Consider the following 24,224-nt stretch of genomic DNA (forward strand, 5'->3'; position numbering starts at 1 on the left):
GGCAGGGGACAGTGAGCACCATGGACTAGCTGTGACCTTGGACAGGGTCGCCTGTGTGGAAGATGGTGGTTGTGTCCACCTGTGTTTGGAGGACTGAATCAATACCCAGGGGAAGGAGAGGCCTTCCTTCTGGGAGGCTCCATCTTGGGCCCAGCGCCTGGCTGCCTGGCCCACCGGGAAAGCTACTGGACTGGGGGAGGGAGGTAGGAGAGACTGCCCTGCAGGCAGAGGTGGGTCAGGGCGGGGAGAGGGGGCGGAGAAGGCGGCGAAGTCTGCCAGCTCACGTCTCCTTTGCTGCAGTGAGGGTCCAGCTGTGGTGGTATCATCGAGGGCCTCCACCAACTCTGGTACAAAGACCACTCTGAACCCTGGAGTTGGTAACAGCACAGACACCACCACGCACACACGGGAACAGTCACTGATGTGAATTCTTATTTTCCTTATAAGAGCAAAAGTTTCTTTAAAATCCTTCAGCCACCAGTGAAATGATCAGACAGGAGTAAAACTTTAGATGGGAGTCTTGTCATCAAAAATAAATACAGTTGCATGGCACTGCTCAAGATCTGAACCAAACTGAAAACGGGAAGGCAGGGGCTGAAACATTTAAGCCCGTGGGTCACTCCATGGGCCGAGGGAGGGGAGGAGAGGAGAATGCCATGGCTGGATCAGATCTGGTTCTGATGACATGCAGACTGCACTTGCGACACCAGAGTTAGGTCCGAGGAGCAGGCAGGCGGGGGTGGCAGAGCTACTGCTGCAGCTCCTTCATCCTGTTCAGAGCGCTGCCGGCACGGAACCACTCGATCTGGGTCTCGTTGAAAGTGTGGTTCAGGAGGATGGTCTCCTGGGTCCCATTGGGGTGCTTGATGATGCATTTCAAGGGCTGCAGAGGAGGAGGCAGGTGTGGGTGAAGCGGCTCTTAGGAACATGGCCCCCTGTTCTGCTGTTGGGGCAGGAAGGCAGGGCACTGCTCTGGGGCCTTCGAGCCAGCAGGTGAACCAAGTCCTAGGCCAAATCTAGGCCTCGGTGGCCATGGCAGGACCCGAAGGGTGTAACTCCTGGGGCCAAGAGGGTCCTGCTGGGCATGAGCTGTTGGCCTCTGAATGCAAAGCCTGGGCTAGTGGGTGAACAGTAGCAGGGCCTGCACTGAGGAGGCCCTTCCTTCCCGCTGGGGGTTGCCTGGAGAGTTTAAGGGCCCTTCCTTAACAAGGCTTACGGGAAGAGATGCAGGTGGGTGGGGCCAGGTGTAGAAGGGGAAGCAAGGCAGCGGTCCCCTGTCCTCCCCCGCCCAGGAGGGCCCCGGGGGAGATGAACAGCCAGCCTGCCCTCTTTCCCTGGCCCCCTTACCTTGCCAGGGGCAAAGTCCTTCAGGCCCTGGATGGTCAGCTTGTCCACGGGGTGAATCTTGTTGTAGTCGGCGGGGTCAGCGAAGGTCAGGGGCAGCAGGCCCTGCTTCTTCAGGTTGGTTTCTGGAAGGCAGAGGTCACACACTCGGTCCACAGTGCGCAAGGTCCTGTCCCCCTTCGCTGTGCAGGAACCTCATCAGCCCAAAGCGCTTTCTTTTCTAAGTCCAGTTAGGGCTTTGGGAGACAGCCTAGTCCTACTGCCTGGGGACAAACCTGGGGCAGTGACCACAGGCCCAGGTTGGCTGTGCTCCCAGTGGTACGGTGCCTCTCGCTTGGGCCCTGCACTGTGTGCGCTGGTGCCTGTGTCCTGATCGACACCCCCCAGCAGAGAGAACCCTCTGACAGTGTGCCCTGGATTTCGACTGTTTAGGACTGCAAGTGTGCAAGGCCACGGCCTGAGGTGGGAAGCTGTGGGTGTCAGACTCAAGGCAGACCTGAAGGGGCAGAGGCTGGTGGGTATGGCCCAGCTCAGCCACTGGCAAGGTGGGTGACCTTGGGCTGCCACTGAGGGGAAGTAGATGGGGCTGGGCCAGGGCTGCAGCTCACCGTGGATCCTGGCGAAGCTCTTGGTGATGATGGCCCGACCCCCAAGGTGGCGTGGCTCCAGGGCCGCATGCTCCCTGCTCGAGCCCTCGCCATAGTTCTCGTCTCCGATCACCACCCACCGGATGCCGTTTTCCTGTCAGGCAAGGGAGCAGTGAGGTACGAGGAACAAGCAGGCACTAGCCCCCCACCCACCTAGCCCCTGGGCTCCCAGAGGCTCATAGGTCAAGAGGCTGGAGAGGCCCCACCTCACCTGCTTCTCAAGGGCAGGTGAAGTCTGACCCCCGAGGGGTCAGAGATGATGAGACATGGGCCTTGATGGTGGGCACGGGGAGGTGCCACCCACCCGTGGGTGCTCAGCATGGAGCCAGGCCAAGGCGGAGAGCCATAGTGTGGGAGCAGAGCCCTGAGCAGTGGGTGTGTAGTGGAGGTGACAGACGAGGTGACAGACGAGGTGACAGACACGGGACTGCCTCTATGGCACCGAGGCATCACTCTGCAAAACTGTGGGTGTGGGCTCCTGGGCGAAGAGCACCCCTTCCCTGGACCACCCACTCTGTCCTACCCAGCTACCAGAAGGTGCCAGAGGACCCCACCCCCAGCCTCACCGCTCTGACCCACCTTGTAGTAGCGGGCAGTGTCGGGGACGGGGCCGAACTCCTGGGTGACAGCGTTGCGCACAGAGTTGGCCTTGCCGTTTTCGATGTTGATAGCACCGATGAGCAGGTTGTTGGAGATGTTATCCAGGTGCCCACGGAACTTGAGCCAGGGGCCGGCGGCCGAGATGTGGTCAGTGGTGCACTTCCCTTTGACCTTGGGTGGGTGGGCGAGAGAACGGGTTGGGGCATGGCCCTCGAATGGTGGACGAGGGAAGAAGCGCTCTAGAGGCAGCAGAGGCTCCAGTGGCCGGGACCCAGGAAGAGTGACGAGAAGCAGGCGCAGGACATGTGGTCTGGCATCGTTACCCCTTGGTCAAAAGGGCTCAGGTATGGCCATCACCCACCCCTCAAAAGCTTTGGGAGTGAGATCTCCAGGACAGGACACTCAAAGGTGACAGAGCCCAGAGAAGGCGGACAGATGGCTGCTCGCTCACCCTTCAGGCGTAGGCCCCAGTAAGAGTTGTCTGAGCTGGAAGATCAGCTACAGACCTCAGACTGGACACAGGGGAGCCTGGGGATGTGTCCAGGCTGGTGGCCCATCAGTCTCATCTATCACATGGGCTTAATTCTGGCTGTGTCACTGCCTAGAGACTCAGGATAAACTCATGTCTGACATGAGTCTGACATGACAAAGGCTTGGGTCTGCTCAGCTCCCAAACAGGTCACATCACTAATGCCCAACTGTGGGAACAGAGCAATCAATGGCTTCTGGAACCTGCTGGTCAAACCAGAGGGCGGAGACCTGCTGTGCTGGGTCACACGTGCCCTTCGTGCCCTTCTTGCTCTCCTTGTGGTACACTCACCACCCACACCCACTGGAGGTGGCCCTTACCAGCTGCAGCCAGATGGCTGAGAGCCCCAGACAGCAGCTGGCCAGATCCAGCTCTGCCTGGCTCAGGCAGTGAATAAAGGGACATGGGGCCGCCAATGCCCTTGCTCTTCTGGCCCTTGCTCCCTGGCCCTCCCCTTCCCCCGGGAAAACGCAAGGTTTCATGGCCTTCCTGCCAATCGGCAAAGGGTGCCCCGGCAGGCTGGGGCTGTCCGCCCCGGCAGCCACCCCTCACCACGTTCCCACGCCACTGACCTTGATAAGGATTTGCAGATCCTCCAAGTCTTTGCCATCCCACTTGTCAAAAGGCTCTAGAAGTTGCAGGCGCTGGCTGGTGGGGCTCACGTCTACCCGCTGCCCACTGCTGTCCTTGGGAGGGTGCTGGTAGGTGTCCTGCCCGGGGTCAAACTCCTGCAGCAGGGGATGGGGGCATGTTGGGTGCCGAATCCTCAGTCCCCTCTCTCACAGAAGGCAAGCTCCACCGTACCCCAAGCCCTGCCCTCCCAGTGAACAGCTGCTTCGTTCTCACTAACGGTGCCACCCCTGCCTGCCCAGGACAGGCAGGGCTGAGATGCCCAGATATTGGGACGGAAAAGTCCTTAGGAAGGAAGAGTCCTGGCCACAGCGGCCAGCAGTGGCCTGAGACACAGGCAGAGGCAGAGAGGCAGAGAGGCAGAGAGGCAGAGAGGCAGAGAGGCAGAGAGGCAGAGAGGCAGAGAGGCAGAGAGGCAGAGAGGCAGAGAGGCAGAGAGGCAGAGAGGCAGAGAGGCAGAGAGGCAGAGAGGCAGAGAGGCAGAGAGGCAGAGAGGCAGAGAGGCAGAGAGGCAGAGGCAGAGGCCGAGGCAGAGGCAGAGGCCGAGGCCGGCCTGCAGCGCTGACAGCAGGGGCGGCAGGGCCTGCTCACCGCTTGGGGAAGCTCATCTGCATCTGGAGCCTCCAGCTTGAACTTCTTGCCGTCCTTGCCTGTCAGGAAGTCAGTCTCTGGGTTGAACTTGAGGGTGCCGGCAATGGCCAGGGCTGTGACAATCTGAAATGGAGGTAGCCTGTTTGTCAGTTAGGACCAAACACCACTGCTGTCCCCCTAACACCCCAAGCCAAAGCCGAGCTCACAATGAGCGCGCAGCCCAGGGGATCTCCAAGTTCTCCGCAGCGGGCGGAGCTGCAGGAACATCTCTGAGGCCACTGGGCCTGCAGAGCACTCGTGAACCCAGGCGACCTGGCCTCCACTCCCCACTGGGGCCAGGACTTCAGAGTGCCCTCCTCAGGGGCAGGGCCAGCACTGCCTGGTACACTTGTCCCCTGACAGGTGTGCAACCCCGACAAAGAAATGCAGCTGCAATGAAAATGTTCCTAAGTGAAAACATGGAAGGGCCACTTTTTCACTCATTTTTAGTAAACAAAAATATTTCTGAAAATACCCATATAAAAAAAATCAAGTCAAGAAAGACGGGCTGAGTGCCGACCATGGCTGCGGCTGAATCCCCACTCAGCGCCTGGAGCGCCTGGCTCACTCCACGTTCAGCCTAACAACGAGGCCGCCTTCCCAGCTCACAGATCGTACAAGTGCTTTGCGCACTCGCTCATGTAACCCTGACGGGACCCCAGGGCACAGAAAAGGAAAGTGACTTGGCTAGGCCCATATGGCGGGGCAGAGGCCGGGCTGGGGGCTGTCCCAGGCAGAGCTCCTGTTTGTGATCACAGCTGTACCAGGCAGGCACCTCCGACCCCTGGGACATGAGGGGCCACATGTGCCAAGGGAGCGTGATGTTTGGGGCTGGCAAGGCCTGTGGCTCTCGGGTTCTGCTCCCACAGCCCCTTGCTCTGATGCCAACCCTCTCACAGCAGGCCCATGGGGTCAGGGCCCTGAGAGGCAGTCGCAGGTCAGGGCCTAGCTGAGCAGCCTCACCTCTGGGGATGTGACAAAGGCATGGGTCTCGGGGTTCGCGTCGTTGCGACCCGTGAAATTCCTGTTGTAGGAGGTGACGATTGTGTTCTTCTCCCCCTTCTTGATGTCCTTTCTGCCAGGTCAGAGAGGACAGGGTTAGTGATGTCTGGCCTTGTCACCTGGCCCATCCTCCCTAGCTCATGAGAGAGAGGGTAATGAGAAAAAAGCAAGCCCCCTCTGGGACCCACGCAGCCAGAGCAGGAGGGACGCTCAGGGACCACCAAGGTTCACCTGAGACCACACGGAAGGCCGAGGCAGAGCCCAGACCAAGGCCTAACTTTCTCGACCAGGGGCCATTGCCTGCTTTCCAGGGGCTCCCCGACAGCCCCGGCTGTGTCCATCAGGGGAACCGAGGCACAGGGAGGGGAAGTAACTTGCTCGTGGTCACCCAGCTACGAAGTGGCAGAGCCAGATTCAAACCCAGGCCACCTGACTCCAGCATCCACACTCTTCACAGTCACACTGTACTCTGACAACAGTAGCGTGGGCTGCCTCCCGCCAGCTGAGGCTTCGGCCCGGCGGCCGCTCAGCCCTCCGTGGTGCTCTTCCTCTCCGCATGCAGCCCAGCTTCCCCGTCCTGCCTGCAGGCCTAACGTGCAGCAGCCCTGAAGCTAGTCTCTTCTCCCTGCCCCCAAAATGTCTCCCTGCAACATCTGGGATGTAAGGGGCTGTCCTCTCACCTGTCCCACTGGCCAATACAGGGGCCACAGGCATTGGCCAGGACGATGCCGCCCACATCCCTCAGGATCTGTGCCTGCAGGGGAGAAAGGAGGACAGGGAATTGTCGGGGGCAGGCTAGTGACTGATGGGAGAGTAGTTCAGCTGCCTGAGGGATGAAGAACTATACAGGACCCTGGGGCTGCTGCAGGTACCTGTCCCAGCCCTAGCTGACAAGGCTGTGCCCTGTCCTGTCCTGAAGCCATAGTATATTCAGCGGTGGGGTTGGGGAGCCGGGGGTAAGGGCGTGTGGGCACTCACATAGCCGTCCCGCTCAATGGTGGCACGGATCTGCTCAGAGCCTGGTGTGATGGTGAACTGGGACTTGCACTTGAGTCCATGGGCCAGCGCCTGCTTGGCCACAGCTGCTGAACGCCCCATGTCCTCATAGCTGGAGTTGGTGCAGCTGCCGATCAGACCTGGTGCATTGTGGGTGGTGGGACCAGGGGTCAGGAGGAGACAGTGACCAGAGGTCTCCACGTGACCGCAAACTATTCGGACCATGTCAAGAGTTCAACTATGCTGTGCCAAGAGCTGTTCTTAGCAGAGACAAGATGGAAGCAGCCTAACTGCCCAATAGTAAAGGACAGGGTACACACGGCCCAGCCATTTAAAGGAAGACAATGAAGCCACTGAACATGACACTAAAGACACATGGTGGTTGCTGGTGGCCATTCTTACCGTCGTATAACCTGCACATGTGTGCGCGACAGACACTGCTGCGTGAGGGCTTACAGGAGAGGCTAATTTCCTTCTTTTAGACTTTCTAGAATTCTCCAGCTTTTGTTAACTAGTTTATAACCAGAAGGGAAAGAGTTCTTTTTAAAAAGTCTATCAAGGTTATTAAAAATGTCAATAAAGACTAGATGGTATCACAGATATCAAGACAGTCTCTCATCAGTTCAACGATTTCTTTTCTAATTATTAAACTACCATATTTTTTTTTCATTTGCTTCAACTAATAAAGGTGAACATTACATAGCACTGTATGCCAGGTTCTTTTACATAGAAAGCTGTTTGTGTACTAATTCATCACTCCCCCTAAGAACCGTAATGGTACGTCGGATTACCACTCTGTTTTGAAGATGGGGAACTGAGGCACAGGGAGGGGAAGTAACTTGCTCGTGGTCACCCAGCTACGAAGTGGCAGAGCCAGATTCAAACCCAGGCCACCTGACTCCAGCATCCACACTCTTCACAGTCACACTGTACTTTGACAACAGTAGGTGCTAGCGACACTAATGTGTATCCGTATACATAAAGCATGTAAAGTGAGATCAGGCACCGTGGGTGATATTATGAAATGTTTGTAAAACAGAAAGATACACACATCAGTACATGCACATACACAGAAACACAGTACACCTCTCAGAGCTGGCTTCCAGTTGGGGGCTGAGGTTACGGGTGCTTTACAATGAGCATATATTTCTTTTATACCAAGGAAAACTGACATTTAAAAAAAGTCATAAAGAAAACAAACGATTCCAGAAGTGCCTGGCGCATTAGGAAGTGTCCCGTGGGGAGCACAGGCGAGTGTCCACAGCGCGGGGCAGACCTGCTGGCCCCGAGGCCTGTTAACGTGACCGGTGGGAGGTGCTCACCCACTCGGATATCCACAGGCCATCCCTCCTTCTCTGCCACAGTGCCCACTTCTGCCACAGGGTGAGCCAGGTCCGGGGTGAAGGGCCCGTTGATGTGCGGCTTCAGCTGAAGAAGAAAAGGCATGAGGAACAGAGAGAACAAACCTTGGATGTGGACAGCGTCAATCAGTCAGAGGCTGCCGGGCTCCCACGCCCGAAGTCCCTACAGAGGGCCCAGGAGGCCAACTACTGTTCTCAGGGTTCAAAATTCACCCCAGAAAAACACCCAAGACATGCTCCTGGGATCCCTCCAGCCCTGCCAGGCTTGAATTATCTCCAGTCCGCAGATGAAGAGCCTTGTTCAAGGTCACAGAGCAAGGAGGTGGCAGAGGCATGGAATGAATCAAAGTCCATTACGTTGCATACTATGGTGCTTTTGGAATCTTATGACAAAATGGACTTATGGCCAGATGCTTTACATGTGATAATACTGACAAATGTGAAGGGCTTAGCAAAGTGTCTGGCACCCAGAAAGCACTCAATAAAGGTTAGCAGTTATTATGTGAATTAACTCATTCAGTTCCCATGACCGCCTCACTTCACACACAATGAAGTGAGGCCCACAGAGGGTGACTTAACGTGCCCAAGGTCACGAACTTAAGTGGCAGAGCCAGGATTTAAACTCATGCACACCAGCTTCAGGGCCGAAACCCCTGACTACTCTACTTTGCTGCTTCTGTTCCTGCAGCCTGCCTTTCCTCTGCCCCAGTCTGCAGGTCCCAGGGTGCCAAACCCTGCCCAGGCCTGGGAATCTAAGGCCCTGCTCTCTAAACTCTGACAACAAAGCAAACTCTAGGAGGAAATCTTGGCTTCTGCTAGAGCTGAGGTGGGGCAAATGGAATCAGTTCCTGAATCACCAGCCATAGCCACCTCCGCTCTCCCCTTGGCCATATAGCCCTCCTGCCGCCCTCCCACCCTGATTCATGAAGCCTGATTCATGCAGCAGTTTGCAGAAGCACTGGGAGACCAGGGGCCCGAGAGCCCTGCTGGTGTGCAGGCAAGGGCCCTCCCGGACCCTCTCCAGGGCACACTAGAAGCCCCAGATGGGGCCTGAACTCCCTGCTGACTCCCTTCCTCACCTCATTTAGGTTAATTTCAATCAGCTGGTCATAATGGCAGCCAGGGTCAGGTACTAAGTAATCCTTGAATTCATCAGCTAGGATGGCAATGTCTGAAATCAACAGGGAGGGAGACTGAAGCCTGTGAAACAGAAATTAGTCCTGAGACCTGATCCATCCATGCATCCATCCACGCATCCATTCGAGCCAAGGTTACCTGGCACCTGCCAAACACCAGGCCCTGGGCGCTGACAGCAAACAAACAAAATAAACAGCACAGGACATTGTCTCTGTCCTAGAGCAGCTGGCTATCTAGTGAAGGAGCTATCAGTGAGCCAGAAGTGACAGTATGATACGACAGACACGCAGAAACATGGGGACACACAGGAAAAGCACTGACTGAGGTTCAGGGTCAGGGAAGGCCTCCTGCAGATGAAAAGAGCTGAGTTTTGAAGAAGTTACTCGGTATTGGTAGGGAGGGACTGGCCTTCCAGGGAGCACTCCATGTGCCCAGCATTTGGAAGCAAACTGACACGCTCTCCCCATGGCCCCTGGCACCTGGCTCCACGAACCACTGTCGCTCACCTCCTTCAGGGGCCCCAACGACCCCCCCACCACGGGCCCCATTTCCAGCTCCGAGCTTCAGAGAAGCCATACTAGAACCTCAGGGAGATTGTGAGGGAGGCTAGGAAAGTGGTTCTTCTTTCAGATGCTTTTCCTCCTCCCTTGAGAGGGCAGGCAGGCATTGTAAACAGAAGCAGATCCATGTCATGTCCATAACTCCCTATAGGCGGCACCAGGGACCAGACCAAGATGACAGCATTCAACCGCCACCCTCTCAGGTGAAACTAAACTCCACTCCCGAGGCAGGGACATCTCAAACTTAGATGCCAGGCTCTTCGAGAAGCTTAGAGCTGTGGACACCCTACTCCGAAACAATGAGACTCAGACAGACACACACAGACACACACACACGCACGCGACTTCGTACACCCTTAGGGGCTTTTCAGAGCCTCTGGCACCAGTCCGGAGACACTGGGTTTGAGACCCCCACCCTGAAGGGGAAAGCGTAGCTCGTGACTAGTCTGCCCCCCACCCACCCTGCCCCTCAGGCTCACCTGCCCGGCCTGTCTTGCTCAGGTATTTCTTCATCCTGTGGTTGTAAGGAAACACTGAAGTGGTGGCCCCGATTTCTGCACCCATGTTGCAGATTGTCGCCATGCCTGTAGAGAAACAGAGCCTGTGGGGCTGGCCGAGCAGCTGGTGTGGGTTGCAGACATCTGCTAGACGTGCACACCATCTCCGCACTGAGAAGTAGGCATCATTTCCTCTCACTCATGCGACCACCTAGTGGCAGCCAGCAGGCTCCCGTTGTGGCCCAGAGTTAAAACAAAGACCAGTGAACAGAGGCCGCTAGGGCCAGAGCTCAGTGTCCCAGCTCTCTCAGAGTGACAAGAACACAGGAGTCAACCTCTCCCAGCCGAGTTCTAGTTCTGGACCTGGCTGACCTGGCCAGACGGCCCAGTTGTTACTGCGTCCACTTTGCAGGTGAGGGAACTGGTTCGGAGAGATCCAAGGTCATAAAGCAAATGTAGGTGCAACGCTCAGGTGTAGGTCCACCTGCCTGGGGTCCAGGCCTGGCTCTCAGCCACACCGTGGGGCTACATGGAAATGCTCCTTGCTCCCAGGCTTTCTAGCACAAAGACTGGAATCATGTCCACTGTGTGGACCACCAAGCCCCACACAGAGTGGGTAACGCTCACTGAAAACGTCCTCACTGCTCTCAGGACACCAGCCTCATGGGGGTTGCCAGGACATGAGTCTGGGTTTGAGCTGTCAAAGGTAGGAAGGGCCACCTGTAAGAGTGGGTGCTGCCATCACTGGAGGGGTACGGGGGCCAGCTGATCGGTAGCTCTGGGGGGCTACTGTGGGGCTGAGGCAGGCACCTGGGGAAGTCTGAACCGGACCACCTCTAAGGCTTATTCCAGGTCTCCCTGGGTTTCTGAGGGCACCGTGGCCTGGTCACCAGGAGGGATGAGTAGGAAGGGGCCGGTTCCTACCTGGTCTTTGAGATTAACAGGTGAGAGATAATCTCTAATGCGAGGGAAGTGAGTGAAGCTCCAACTGCAGCCAGCGCAGATGTGGGAATGGGGCTGCTTTATGGGTGAAGCCCCAACTAATCCCCCGTTCCCACTGTTACCGCCATCTTCCCTGGAGTTCTTCTGGATCATTCCAGGTGCCACGGCCAGAGCCCAGCAGCAGAAGTAGGCTTGGCCCTTAACTCTGTGTGGCCACAGAGAAGTTCCCTGCTCCCTTGAGGGGCCTGGACCTCCTCCTCTGTTTCATGAGGGACCTAAACTCAACATGTCCCCTCTGCCTCTAAGCATCCATCTCAAGTCCCCGAACTGGACAGGTTCTCAGGGGAAAGCCATTCACTGCTTCTGCGGCTCAACTACTGGCCCCATCAGGCCCAACACGGGCTGCGGGCCCCGCCACGTGGCTGCCCTCCTCACCAGTGCAGGAGATGGAGTCTACGCCAGGCCCGTGGTACTCCACGATAGCGCCCGTGCCACCTTTCACTGTGAGGATACCCGCCACCTTTAAGATCACATCTTTGGGTGAGGTCCAACCGGAGAGTGAGCCCATCAGCTTCACACCGATCACCTGAATAGGTGGGGCAAGAGAGCAAGTACAGGCCATGCGTCACGTTCCACACGTCACGTTCCGACCAGGAAGCTATCTGCTGGAATTCCCGTTCCTGCTTATTTATCCCCGCCTCCCCTCAAAGAGGTTTGAGGCTGACCTAGTCACTCATCCCTTTCATCCACGTCTCCCATTCATCCCCACCAAACACCCTCTGCAGCCACCCTGGACCGAGTCCTTCCCCACCCCTCACCTTGGGGCACTTCAGCTCCCAGGGGATCCCGGCCATGACGTCCACAGCGTCGGCACCCCCAACTCCAATGCAGATGCCGCCCAGGCCTCCGCCATTGGGGGTATGGGAATCAGTGCCAATCAGAAGAACCCCAGGGTATGCATAGTTTTCCAGAATGATCTGAAAAAGAATTGAAGATCTTAAGGTTAAAAGCCCTCAGCAGAGAATAGAGATAGGGCCCAAAGGGCATCCAGGAAACTGCCCCCCGCTGACCCGGGGCCACTGGGTCATTCCCGGGCACTTCTCAAAGATGGGGCCTCTCCAGCGAGGCCCTGAAGAGCCAGGCTGGGGAGACAGGTGCCCTGGGCTGACCCTTCCTGACTGTACGATCTGGGCTTGAAAGTGCCTCCCTGCACCTCAGGCTACAGCAATAAGAACACTCACACCACCCTGACCCCAGGACTGTGGTGAGAACCAGATGAACTAGGATACAAGACTGTGTCCTGTGACAGGCCTGGGGACTAGTGTGACCACTGAAAGGTGTTTCTGACGACGGCTGCTGCCTCACGTGGTGGACGTGTGGAATGTGCCCACCTGGACTCTCAACAGGGCAGACAATGCTGTCATCACCAGCTCCAGCCCCCAAAGGAAGCCTTAGGGGCCAATGGGAGCTCAGGCCATGAGCTTTTCCGCTGCTGAACTGAAAAGTATAGGTGATGCCTCCCCAGCCCCAGGAGCCGGGAGGTGGCTCTGCAAACTGAAGTGGCTCAGTCCAAAAAAATGAGAATTTGCCTCATCGCCTTTTCCATGTCAATGTTCCCTTCAGTGAGATACTCCTCCTAGATGGGAAGGCTCTGGCAGTGAGCACATCCCCCAAAACATCTGATGGAGGTACAGGGTCAGCTCTCCCAGGGCAGCCCTGCCCGCCATCCAGGCACCTGAGGTGCCAGACATGCTGAGGGCTGCAGGATCCCACCGCAAAGCCCCGCCAGGAGTCCCGTGCCCTGGCCGAGTTCTGGCCCCACCACCTACTAGTGGTCATGGGCCCTGAGGCAAGTCACTCCACCTTCCAAGCCTGGACCGCTGTGGTGGCTCAGGGAGATCAGGCACAATAAACTGTAATAGTAGTGCCTGGGAAATGCGTTACTTTTATTTATTTTGCAATGAGATACTTCAGCTGAGTTTCTGCTGCTGATCTGTCAGATGGAATTATGCCCCCAACACACACATCAATGTTGGGAAGGACGAATGCGATCAGAGAAGTGAAAGGTTCTGTGGACTGTCAGGACCGATGGGACGGCTGGCAGGCTCCCTGGGACATTACAGAAACCTCAGGGCCTCTGCCCGCGAGAGGCATCTGCCCAGCAGACTCAGCAAGGCGCGAGGGCTCCTCCTCCCGGGAGTGCAGAAAGTTAGAAGGCCTGGTTTCTTCCCTGGGGGGTGGCAGCTGGCTGCAAGAATTGGCCAACACAGAGGGAATCTCCAATGAAAACAACTGCTGGAGAGAACACTAGCTCACTGTTTCATTTCTCTGGCCCACTTTGCCTCGGCCATGTACAAAGATTTAAAACCAGTTCATCCGTAAAGCTCAAGGTTGTAAAAAGACTAATCCATGAAGGCCAGACACACAGAATTCAGCGTGGCCACATGGTGTAGACAAGTGTGCTCCACATCCAGACAGGAGAGGCTAGTGCACATCCAAGGACTACAAAAGGCGTCACAAGGAAGCTGGTTGTGACAGTGACCTCAGTGGTCAGCTGGATACGGCTGGGTGAATGGGGTGGGGTGATGGTTGGAGAAGTGTATTTTAGGCTGAGCTAACATCTAGAACACAAAATTGGAAATTCAGCCATCCACCCACACAACATACATACACACTGAGGAGCTATTCTGTACTGACCTGGCCCTGGGCCCAGTGCTAGGGATGAAGAAATAAGCCACAGTCCCTGTGCCCGCAAAGCACACTCGGCACATACTAGGGGTATACTGTGAAGGGTCCCAGAGGATCAAACAAGACGGCCCCAACGCCAGGCATGGGGGAGCGCCAGTGGTAACAAGAAGGCAGCCATGTGGAGAAGGCAGATCTGCCAGGACATTCGAAGTGGAGGGAAAGGAGTTAATGTTTGATTTCAGCGCGGGAGGTTAAAGCTCCTGATGGCCCGACGTCGAGAGGGAGAGACAAGTACAGCTGCACAGGATCACAGGGTCCCTGGGCATTTTCTTTTCAAAGGAACAAAAGTATCGGGCTGTACACTCAGCTGGTGGTCAGTGGCAGGTGTGAGCTGCCATCACTGACAGCCCCAAACTTTGGCTCGGGAGCTGCCCAAAAGGCCTGGGCATTTGTACTGAGGTGTAAAGAGGGACACTTGGATAGGGGTGTCCTTCACAACAAAAGGCCAAGCTGGGTCCACCTGACTCTCTAGCCCTGCCGTTGAGAGAGGCTTTCTGCCCCTGCACACTGATGCGACCTGCCATTCCCAGGTGCCTCCTGGCAAGGGCAATGGTCTGAAAGGGCAGTGCAGTGAGCCGTGGGCTCTGGTTTCAGAGCGGGGCAGTGCTGGGAGCCTACGGGTCAGATTACAGCCTGATTCAGCTCGTCCTGAAAGAGGCCTGGGAAGTGAGCCTGGGGTGGAGGTGGGGAGAAGGGTCACCTTGGAAAGGTGCGGAGAGGCAGGCTGCACAAATGCGGGTGGACACACAACCCAGTGCACGCCCCACGAAGCAGGTCAGTCCTTTGATGAAAAGCTAAGTACCTCTCTCCCCCTCTCCCCAGAAACACACGCACACGCGCGCGCGCGCGCGCGCACACACACACACACACACACACACACACTCTCTCTCTCTCTCTCTCTCTCTCTCTCTTACGCATGCACTTATGGAGACAAAAATGCTGACCAAGAGAAAAGCCATCCTAGGGAAGAACCTGGAAGAACTCTTTGCTGACATAGCCACATGACCTCGTCCTACAGGATACCACAAAGGAGCCCAGTGCTATGTGCCCTGAGAGGGAAGCATCCCGATGTGACGGAGGCTGCAAAGGCCAGACTCCGGGATGCAAATCCTGGTTCCACAATCAGCCGGTTGAGTGCCCCTGGGCAAGTAGATTGCTTCTCTGTGCCTCAGTTTCCTCACGTGTAAGGTGTGAGTAATAAAACCCTCACAGGGTGGTGGTGAGCACTGAGGAAGTCAGGATCTGGAAATGCGAAATCTAGCGCCTGGCATAACAGTGTGCGCTCACCAGGAGTTAGCACTTGTGGGAAAAGGCAAAACAAAAAAATAACAAAATATTATAATGCTTAGAAGAAAGTGTAGCAAGAAACACTGTCGAACTTAAAATGCTGGTTACCAGGTGGTCAGAAGGGACTACTTAAATTTCTTACGTGGAGAGTGAGAATGTTTAACTTGACATAGTGAAAATTAACTTAAAAATGAAGGAGGAGGGGCCTAAGGGCTGACTGAGATGTCATCCCATTCCCCCTTGGCCCCTCTAAGCCTCGAGCCCCCTGGTCCTGCAGGCCAAGAGGTGCTCTCTGGTTCCCGAAGGGCGGCCCGCCAGCCCCCCACCCCGAAAGGCAGGCCGAGTCCTGCCTTACCTGGTGAATGATGCCGGAGCCAGGCCTCCAGAAGCCCACGCCGTACTTGGCGCCTGCAGTTGCCAGGAAATTATACACTTCTTGGTTTATGTCCTATTGAGACAAATCAATAACCAGAGCAGTAGTAACACAGTTAGCGTCTGGGACGACCCTTGCTCATGCCCTCCTCCCTCAACCTCAGCTCCCCTGTGACTCTGAAATGCGGGCACTGTGCAGACAGGCCCTCTCCCGGAGGCCTGCTACTAATAAATTCAAAAGGGCTTGGATGTCGGCCCAGTCTCAGCTGGCCGGCCTGGGAGAGGAACAAGGGAGCCGAGACGGAGGCCCCGTTCTGTGATGCCTGGCCAAGGAGTGGGTCCAGAACAAGTTCCTTCCCTGCCCTGGGACTCAGTTTCCTTACCTGTAGAAGGAACTGGGCTACATCATCTCCAAGGGGCCCTCTGGCTCTGAGTCCTCCACCAAGGCCAGCAGTGAGGGGCATGCCACCAGAGAGCTATGGTGCTGCTTCTCCATCTAAGCCTCGATGCCTCATCTATAATCCTGGCTGTCATCTACCGAATGCTCACTACAGAAATGGCATCACGCTAAATATCCTCACAACCCATCCCACTGTCATCAAGCCTATTTTACAGAGGCAAAAAGGGAGGCTCAGAGGTGAAACAACTTGCTGAAGATCCCAGAGTTAAACAGAGAAGTCGGAGCTTGAAACCAGGCTTGTGTGACCCCAGAGCTCAAGAATTACGTTCTCATCTAAAACAGGGACGCAAGACTACATCTCAGACCACCGGGGTCAGCATCTGGCACGTCGCAGGTGCTCCATACTTTGTAATATGTTTCATAAGCCCCAGATGAAAGTGTCGAATGGACCATGTTCTGAAACGAAACAACAGTGCGGGCTGTGCCCACTCTGCCTGTGATCCGAAGTCAGTTTCCTCAGTGGGGAGGGCAGGGTTCCCCGCACACTAATGTGAGGCCGGGCTTTATCTGGAAGCCATGGCGTGCCACTGGACAGGTGAGATCCCAGTGACAAAAGGGATGGGACCACAGTGGACTGCAGAGTCCCAAAGGAGGAACTAGGAAATGAGACTCACCGGCCTCTGGGCATGGGAGAGCCACGCTCCAAGGCAGAGGAGGGCCTCAAGGCCAGCTCCTTGGCCGTCAATAAAACATCCTCGAGACTACGCAGCCCCTTTCCATCTAAACTCCAAAGCACCATGCACCCTTCTGAGGGCCCATGGTTACCCCAGGAGAAAGCATGGCAGACAAAGAACCTGGGTCCCCAGAGCAGCCTCTTTCCAATTATTAACATATCTGCTTTTTCATTTACAAATCAGTCACTTATAAAACTGGTACCAAGAGCAGGAGGCAGGGGCCGTGCGGCTGGGTGCGTGTGCACGTGTGTCTGTGCAAGGGGGCGCAGAAGCAGTGCTGGGTGCAGCAGCATGACCTGAACTCAGCCTAGACACCTCTCCAGCTGTCTGCATGACCCTGGACAGGACACTCTGCCTCTCTGGGCCCCAACCAAGTATATCTGACCACATCCCTCCCCTGCTTAAACCCTTCGATGACTACAGGATGGTGCCCCGCCCACCTCATACCACCCCCGCCCCTCTTCTGCACACACAGCCTCAGCCCCATATGTCCCTTTCAACTCCACAAATGCATCAAGTTGCTTCCTGCCTTTGGGCCTGCGTATATACTGTTCTCTCTAGAATGTTCTTCTTCCAGTTAACATCGACCTGTCTGCTCAGGTCTCAGTTTACATGTCACACCCTCAAAGAAGCTGTCCTTCCTGCCCCCCAACCAAAGTCTAAATTAGACACCTTTCTACACTCTTACGGAGTTGTGCGCTTTCTCTGTATCGCATGTACACAAACTGGCAATTACCTACTTATTTGTGTGACTGTTTAGCTGCCTCCCTACTAGACTCTAAGATCCATGAAGGCGGCCCCTGTCTGTCTTGTTCACACTGAATCCCTAGCACCTGGCACAGTGTCTGGCACATAATTAACGTTGTTAAAGAAATGAGGGAATGAGCTCTGAAACCCCAGGAGTCTGCGAGTCTCATCTCTGAATCCACAAAGAAGGCCAGACCCTGAAGGTGGTGGCCCTGCTGTGGGCAGTCACCCTGAGAGCTGAAGAGGCCCCAGTTCCTGGCCACACCCAGGTCCAGGCACCCCAGGAGCCCCTGTAACCCGATTATCACCGCCGCTGCTAACGTGGCCAGCAGGCGGATTGCTTCAGCTGAATGGAAAAAGAGCCAGTGTACAACCAGGTCACAAACTGCGGGCCAGGGTGGGAAGAAAGGGCTGGAATGGGAACGCTGCCCTGAGTGGTTCCCATGGGTTTGAGAGGCTCTCTATGCTGTGCTGGCCCTGGGAGCCGGAGCACTTTCAACTGCATGCCCCACACTGTGCCCCGCCGGGCTGAGGCCCTGCCAGCATTCAGCTCCTGCCAACGGCCCCCCACAAGCGGCGCCCGCTTCCACTGCAGGAGGTGGGGGGCAGAGGCCCAGAGCTGGGAGAGACCGGCTGTGGCCAAGAGTGGGCACACACAAAGGCACCACGAGCAGAGCCTGGCAAGGGGAAGGGGTCCGGTTTCCTAAGGCACGGTGGGGGGAATTCAGGGTGCCATTCAGCCCCTTCTACCTTGTTAAGCAAAACTCACAGAAGAAGAAAGCCCCGAAGGGGGCCAGGCAGTAAGAGAGCCGGGATCCGTGCCTGGCCCTAGCCGCGGCCCCATGCGGCGTAGGACTTGACTGTATGGTGCCACAACCACCTCAGATTTACATGGCAGCCATCAGCCTTCCACCCTGACAGCGCCTTCTGGGTCAGACAAGAGCGTAAGCCGGCACGCACGTGATGCTGGCAGAAACGGGAACTTAAACTGCTCTCTCCAGAGCAACTGGCGGTGGGTATCAGAATCCGATGTCTGCATCGCTTCTCTAATAAACAGAAAAAGGGCTAGAAAAAAATACCTGCTGTGTGGTAAGATTAAGGATGATTTTGCTTTTAGGCTTTCTCTGTATTTTCTAATGTCTTCACAATGAGCAAATGATATTTTTGGAATGAGAAAAGAGCAAAAACATTAAAAAAAAAAAAAAAACTAAACCAAAGAGCTCATTCAGAACTTGGAGGCCACGCCTAGTTCGAGGGTTTTGCCTGCCATCCCAGGTCGCGCTCACCGTCCCCCGACACCACCTCCAGCTCACCTTGGCCCGACGCAGGTCTTTCTCACCCCCGAGCTGGGCCTCGATCAGATGGTCACAGTGGATAGTAGACGGCACTGCCACCTTGGGCAGACCGCTGCTGATGAACTGCAGCATGGCCATCTGGGCCGTGGCATCCTGCATGGCCACGCGGTCGGGCCGCAGCCGCAGGTACGTCTTTCCCCGCTCGATCTCCTGGTTGGCCGGGTCGTCCAGATGTCCATACACGATCTTCTCCGAGAGGGTCAGAGGCCGGTTCAACCTGAGAGGAGAAGGGAGGGGCTGCCTGGTACTGTCCGCATGACCCCTGCCCACCACAGCCACTCCCTCTGCCCGTGGCAACAGTGACAGAGCATGGGGAGAGGGGATCCTTTACTTCACGAGAGTGGGGACCAATCAGTCACACTCACTGAGGCACTTGCAGTGCGTGACACAGTGCCTGGCATTCAATAGATATTTCAAAATGATTTGATGACTAAATGAATGACAACACCACAAGAGGTGGCAGGGGTTCTTTTTTAAGGATATTTGACTTTAAAGTATATTAATTACTATTGTCTGATTAGCATCTATTACATGTGTATCTCACCATCTACTCTTCATTGTATACTTGTCACTTAAAATAAGCAAGAGAATGGAGGCACAGCGGAGCGGTGCTGATACCTCAGGTTCGCAGCCAGTCTCACCTTGAACCCTCTACTTATCTCTGTCCATGAACATCTCCCTTGTGCCGTCAGCCCTAAGACAGAGGATCTGAGCCAGTGTCCCCCTCACCCAACCTGCCCTGCCCTCCACCCACGACCTCTGCCTCAGGTGTTAGAGGCCTCCTTACCCTACTGTGCGAAAGCCCTGTCCATCAGCCCCACTTGTTCTCACCCCATGGAGGGAGTCGTGGCTGTCAGCTCTCAAGAACAGAACCCCACATCGCTGCCTCTAGCCTCTCACTGGTCCCCCTCTTCCTTTCCAGATCCCATTTTCCTGTAGGTCCCACCCCTCCCTTCCTCATTAGAGCCAAAATGGCAGTCCAAGTCTGATCCTTCAGGAGGTGCAGCCCCTGCCAGGACTCGACTGCCCCGCCTCCAGCCCCACCCATGTGGACTGAGGTCAGTGCAGGTCAACTCTCAACCACCCACTTCGGGGCCCTGATGGCTCCCTGCTCTGCCCACTCAAGCTGGCTGCCCACGGAGCACAGCAGCACTGCTGGACGTTGACCACTCACGAAGCTTAGGCCAACCCAGAGGCCCGCAGGGAAGGGGCAGAGTTCCACTCACACCCAACAAAGCCAAGAAAAAAGTATCAGGCGAGGAGTCAGAGGCTCTGGGTCCAGACCTGACCCTCTTACTAAACCCACTACGTGATCAGATAAGCAAATGCCCTTCCCAGGGAGGACGCCAACCCATTCTAAAGTCCAGGGCTTCGACTACAACGAGATAACAGAGAGCACTTATAATAAAACAGCTTTACTGAGGTGTAATCGGCACGTGATAAACTGCACATACTTAAAGTATATAATATGATAAGTTTTGACGTAAGTATACACTTGTGAAACCATCACCACAATCAAGAATGAACACATCCATCACCGGCAAAGGTTTCTCTGTGCTCGTCCTCCTGCCCCCACCTCCAAACCGCCACTGATCTGCTTCGTCAGTCGACTGGTTTCACCGCAGCCCTTACTTTTAGTTCAGCATTGCTCGGAACACTAACATACAGAGTTCACTTTATCCTCACAACACAGACGAGGAAACTGAAGCACGGGGAGGTCACAAAGCGAGGGAGCAGCAGGGGAGGACGCGAGGAGCCAAGCAGTGTGGCTCCACCGTCCGTGCTCTTCCCGCTGCCCTGTCCTGTCTCTCAGTCACACCTGGCAACGTAGGGGTACTAGGTGTTTAGTCGTATCACTACTGCTATTACCAAGGTGCCCGCTGAGAAAGCAGAAGAACTCCCCTCTGCTGGCCCGAGCTCCAGCTCCTCACTCCCAGGTTCACCTAATCCCTGGAGAGCAAGAGTCCCGCAAGGTGCTGGCTCTGTGGGCAACGGCAGAGCAACTGGCAATTCTGAAAACCTCTCCCAGTTCCGTCATGAGAACCCTGAATAAAAATAGCACTGGCTGAGGTACAGCCTGCCCCGTTCCGGGGCAGCAGCTCCAAGGCTGGCGCACCCGCAGCGACTCAGTGCAAGGAGCACAGCCCCTCTCCCGGGGCCCCAGGGGAGACGAAAAATAGCACAAATGCTTTCAAACTAAAGACCTTGACAGCAAATGCCTGAAGTTGTATAAAAAAAGCCTGACGATGACAAAAGCCTAAGGGTGAGTTCATCATCACTTTTCCTTGAGGATTAACTGAGGGTGGCAAAATGGGTCCTCTGCGTTTCTTTGTCCCTCAGCTTCACCTAATGACAAAGAGCCAGTTCCCAAGAACAGAACTGGGCCCCTTCTGCCATGGACACAGGGTGGAGGAAGAGTGACCCTCCCTGCAAGGTCTCGGGTCCTCTAAAAACATTCTTAAATCTATTTTAATCCACTAGTGTCCTTTTAGAATAGCCTCACTTCGGCCTTCTCTTTCTACCTAAGGGTTTCTCCACCGTGGCACCACTGACAAGTTTGGGCCAGACGACTCTTGGTTGAAGGGAATGGTAGAGGTAGGTAGGATGTTCCGTCATCTTCCTGGCCTCTGCCTACTAGATAACAGTAAACCCCCACCCTACCTTGAGTTATGACCACTAAAAATGCCTCCAGACATTGCAAAATTCCTCCAGGGGACAAAACCAACACCCCCGCCCCCAGTGAGAACCCCAGCTCTACAGCAACAATGAAAATGAAGCATCCCTTATCTGTACTAATCTGGAAAATGCCGGAAGTTATTGGACTTTTCTGATTAATGCAGGGTTGGAATAAAAAGGCAAAGGACTTTTTTTTTTTTTTTGGTTAATTTTACTGATAATAATTAACATCCCCCTTCCCCGCCAAAAAAATCCCAGTGTCTTAGAAGGCAGTGTTTTTTGGTTAATTTTTAAAGCGAAGACTAAGGGTGAACGATACTTTGTCACATTATCTCAAAGCAAACTTCTATGTTAACTTGCCCTCCAAGCATGACGAACAGCAAGGGAGAAGTGTTTTGCAGACTAAAGGAAAATCCAGCATTTTCCTACTGAGCTGTGGTCTGAGAGCTCCAAGAATAAATGAAATGTTGTTTCCTGGGGAAAAAATATTTGTACAAAGCCCAATATCAATGGGGGACAGTGGTTTACAACCCTGACCACACATTAGAACCAGGTGGGAAACTGGCCAGTGCTCCTCACATTTTGATGAGACTCAAGGCGTCGGAGGGTGCTGTGAACTACAGATTCTGGGGGGGGGTGGGGCTGGGGTTCGGCATAGTTAGCGAGCTCCCAGGGGATGCCGACACTGCAGATCTGTGGACCACATTGGCAAGCTACTTCTCCACCTAGGCCTGTTCCTTGGCTGTAAAACGTATATACGCATATCTGTTCTCACTTATTCCCGGTCGCTGTCACCAGGTGGGCAGTTGTTCACATTCCAGAAGCAGCATCCTTTGGTGCCAGCATCTTAGCCCAGGACCTGGCACACGGGACAGCAGTGCAAAGGCGGCTGTCATTTTTCCAGAAGGAGGCACCCAGAAAAGATACACTCGAGATCCTACTTGAACTTTCCTCTGGGTGTCAAGCCTGAGCTCGCCTCCAGACTGCGCACCGCGGAGGAAAATACGCTACTCCTCCACCAGGGGCCTGGTGGATCCCAGAAGGCTGGCCCAGAGTCAGCAGTCTGTCCTGGAAAGGGTGCCTAAAAGGGTCAAGCCACAGCACCAGTCTCAGAGACCTTCCCTACGACCCATATCACCAGGCTTCTTGATAACAGATTTTTCCTTGGCAGAGAGGGCAGCAGGTCCACCACCCACCTGGAATACCTTTGTCAGCAATGACCTTTGTATCCTACGTGCCTTGGTCCTGCCACCATCGTCAACCACGCTGCCTGAAGGGGACAGGTGGCAGCAGTGGCACCTTTAGCTGTCTCCTCCGCTCCGCTGGCAGCCTTACCGTTTGCGAACAATGTTAATGTTCTTCTCTAGCACGTCATAGCGGATGTAATCATTGGGCTCAAAGTGGCTCATGGCCACCTTGGCCCGTTGGCACAGGACTGAGGCCACATGGTACTGCCGCACACCCAGGGCTTTCTGCAAGAAGAAAGACAACAGCAACTGTCAATGGAGGACTTGGGGTGCTCCACCCCTGATGGACAGCTCAGTGTGGTGAAAAAGTGAGAATTACAGTGCGGAGTTAGTCAGTAACTGCAGCCTCAGTTTCCCCATCTGAGGCATGGGATGATACAGAAGCCACGGGAATACAGCCTGTGCTGGGAGAAAGGGCAAGGGACTTGTAGTCAGAATTGCTGCTATCAAAGTCAAGTTCTATGAACTAAAGAAAATGCCCCATCAATTGAGAGCCAGAGGCGATGGGAAATGGGAACATAACCAGCTCTGGTGATCACGGGGCCACTGGAGAGGTTAAATGAGAACACATGTGAAAGTTGTCATTAAGCTGTAAAGCCCTACCCAAATCCTAGCTGCTGGTCTACCTGTGCTGTAAGTTCCTTAAGGGCTGGGATCAAGCTCTGTCTTATTTATCTCTGTAGCAAGATCACCTAGCACATATTATTCAATAAGTAATTGTCGAACAGATGGAAAATTAATGAGAAAAGCCCCATGCATTACCTTTGGATGTTTCTTATCCCTTAGACAGGCAGTGCCTTATTCCCCGGCCCTTGAACCCGGAACATACTTACTGATTCACTTCTAATAGATAGAGAGAGGCACAGGTGAGGCTATGTGACCTCTGAGGCTAGGTCATAAAAAAGATAGCTTCTACCTGGCTCTCTCTTTGCTGCGTGGAAAGGCAGTGACCCTGTTACGACACTGAGGCAGTCCTGGGAGGGGCCCAGCTGGGGAGGAATCAATGCCTCTTGCCAATAAGCAGCGCCACCTTGCCAGGCGTGTGAGCACGCCATCTTGCAAGCGACTGCCCCCGCCCCAGCCCCAGCCCACACCTTCAGATAACCGCAGTCCTGGCTGACACCTGAACTGCAACTTCTTGAGCGACCATGAGCCAGACATACCCAGCCAAGGCACACCCCAATTCCCAGCCTATAGAAACTGAGCGAGAAATGTTTATTGTTGTTTTAAGCCTCTAAGTTTGGGGGCAACAATCTGTTATGCAGCAATAGATAAGGGATTGTTATGAGGGGGTGTTAATTTTAAACTATGGATGACAAACTTCACAGGGTACATTATGACCAGGGAAGAATAAAGAAACCCAAAGAAATGATAGAAGGAAAGGAACAATTGCTTCTCCTCTAGGTATATTCCCTGTTTAGGGGGTCATACCCGTGGGCAAGGACAAGGCGAAGCTCAAGCCACTTCCCCTGGCTCCCTTCTTTGGGTCACCTGGACATTTGAATCCAAACCCTGCCAACCTCAGCACCTGAACCAATACAAGTGCACAGCTGCCACTCCCTATTCAGGTCACCCGGTGGTGAGAGCAGACTCCATTAGGACAGGACCCCCAACCGCCACCCACCTACTCGCCACAACAGGACCAAGATCCCAATGCAGACTTCAGATCCGCTTGACCTCCAGCTCAAAACCCACCAAGGGATCCTCACTATCTGCCTCACGTGGGAGGGGTGCAGAACCCACCAATGACACAGCAAAGGACTTTCAACAGCCTGTGCCCAGG

The 24,224-nt window shown here is 54.9% G+C and overlaps 1 protein-coding gene across 1 annotated transcript in view; it reads right to left on the reverse strand.

Annotated features, from left to right (window-relative positions):
- Window positions 1-410: 410 nt before the first annotated feature.
- ACO2 (aconitase 2) overlaps window positions 411-24,224 on the reverse strand; it is a 40,300-nt gene continuing 16,486 nt past the window's right edge. The window contains exons 2-18 of the mRNA XM_011369045.2: window positions 22,530-22,666; window positions 18,477-18,735; window positions 15,266-15,358; window positions 11,694-11,852; window positions 11,311-11,461; window positions 9,916-10,020; window positions 8,819-8,910; window positions 7,701-7,806; window positions 6,361-6,518; window positions 6,063-6,136; window positions 5,344-5,455; window positions 4,342-4,464; window positions 3,693-3,848; window positions 2,571-2,762; window positions 1,953-2,085; window positions 1,348-1,469; window positions 411-883 (exon numbers count right to left, since the gene is read on the reverse strand). Of these exons, the coding sequence (XP_011367347.1) occupies window positions 749-883; window positions 1,348-1,469; window positions 1,953-2,085; window positions 2,571-2,762; window positions 3,693-3,848; window positions 4,342-4,464; window positions 5,344-5,455; window positions 6,063-6,136; window positions 6,361-6,518; window positions 7,701-7,806; window positions 8,819-8,910; window positions 9,916-10,020; window positions 11,311-11,461; window positions 11,694-11,852; window positions 15,266-15,358; window positions 18,477-18,735; window positions 22,530-22,666 (2,307 nt within the window). The 3' untranslated portion in view covers window positions 411-748. The remainder of the gene's footprint in view (window positions 884-1,347; window positions 1,470-1,952; window positions 2,086-2,570; window positions 2,763-3,692; window positions 3,849-4,341; window positions 4,465-5,343; window positions 5,456-6,062; window positions 6,137-6,360; window positions 6,519-7,700; window positions 7,807-8,818; window positions 8,911-9,915; window positions 10,021-11,310; window positions 11,462-11,693; window positions 11,853-15,265; window positions 15,359-18,476; window positions 18,736-22,529; window positions 22,667-24,224) is intronic.

This window comes from Pteropus vampyrus, unplaced genomic scaffold, assembly GCF_000151845.1.
Source record: "Pteropus vampyrus isolate Shadow unplaced genomic scaffold, Pvam_2.0 Scaffold145, whole genome shotgun sequence".
Taxonomy (NCBI): Eukaryota; Metazoa; Chordata; class Mammalia; order Chiroptera; family Pteropodidae; genus Pteropus; species Pteropus vampyrus.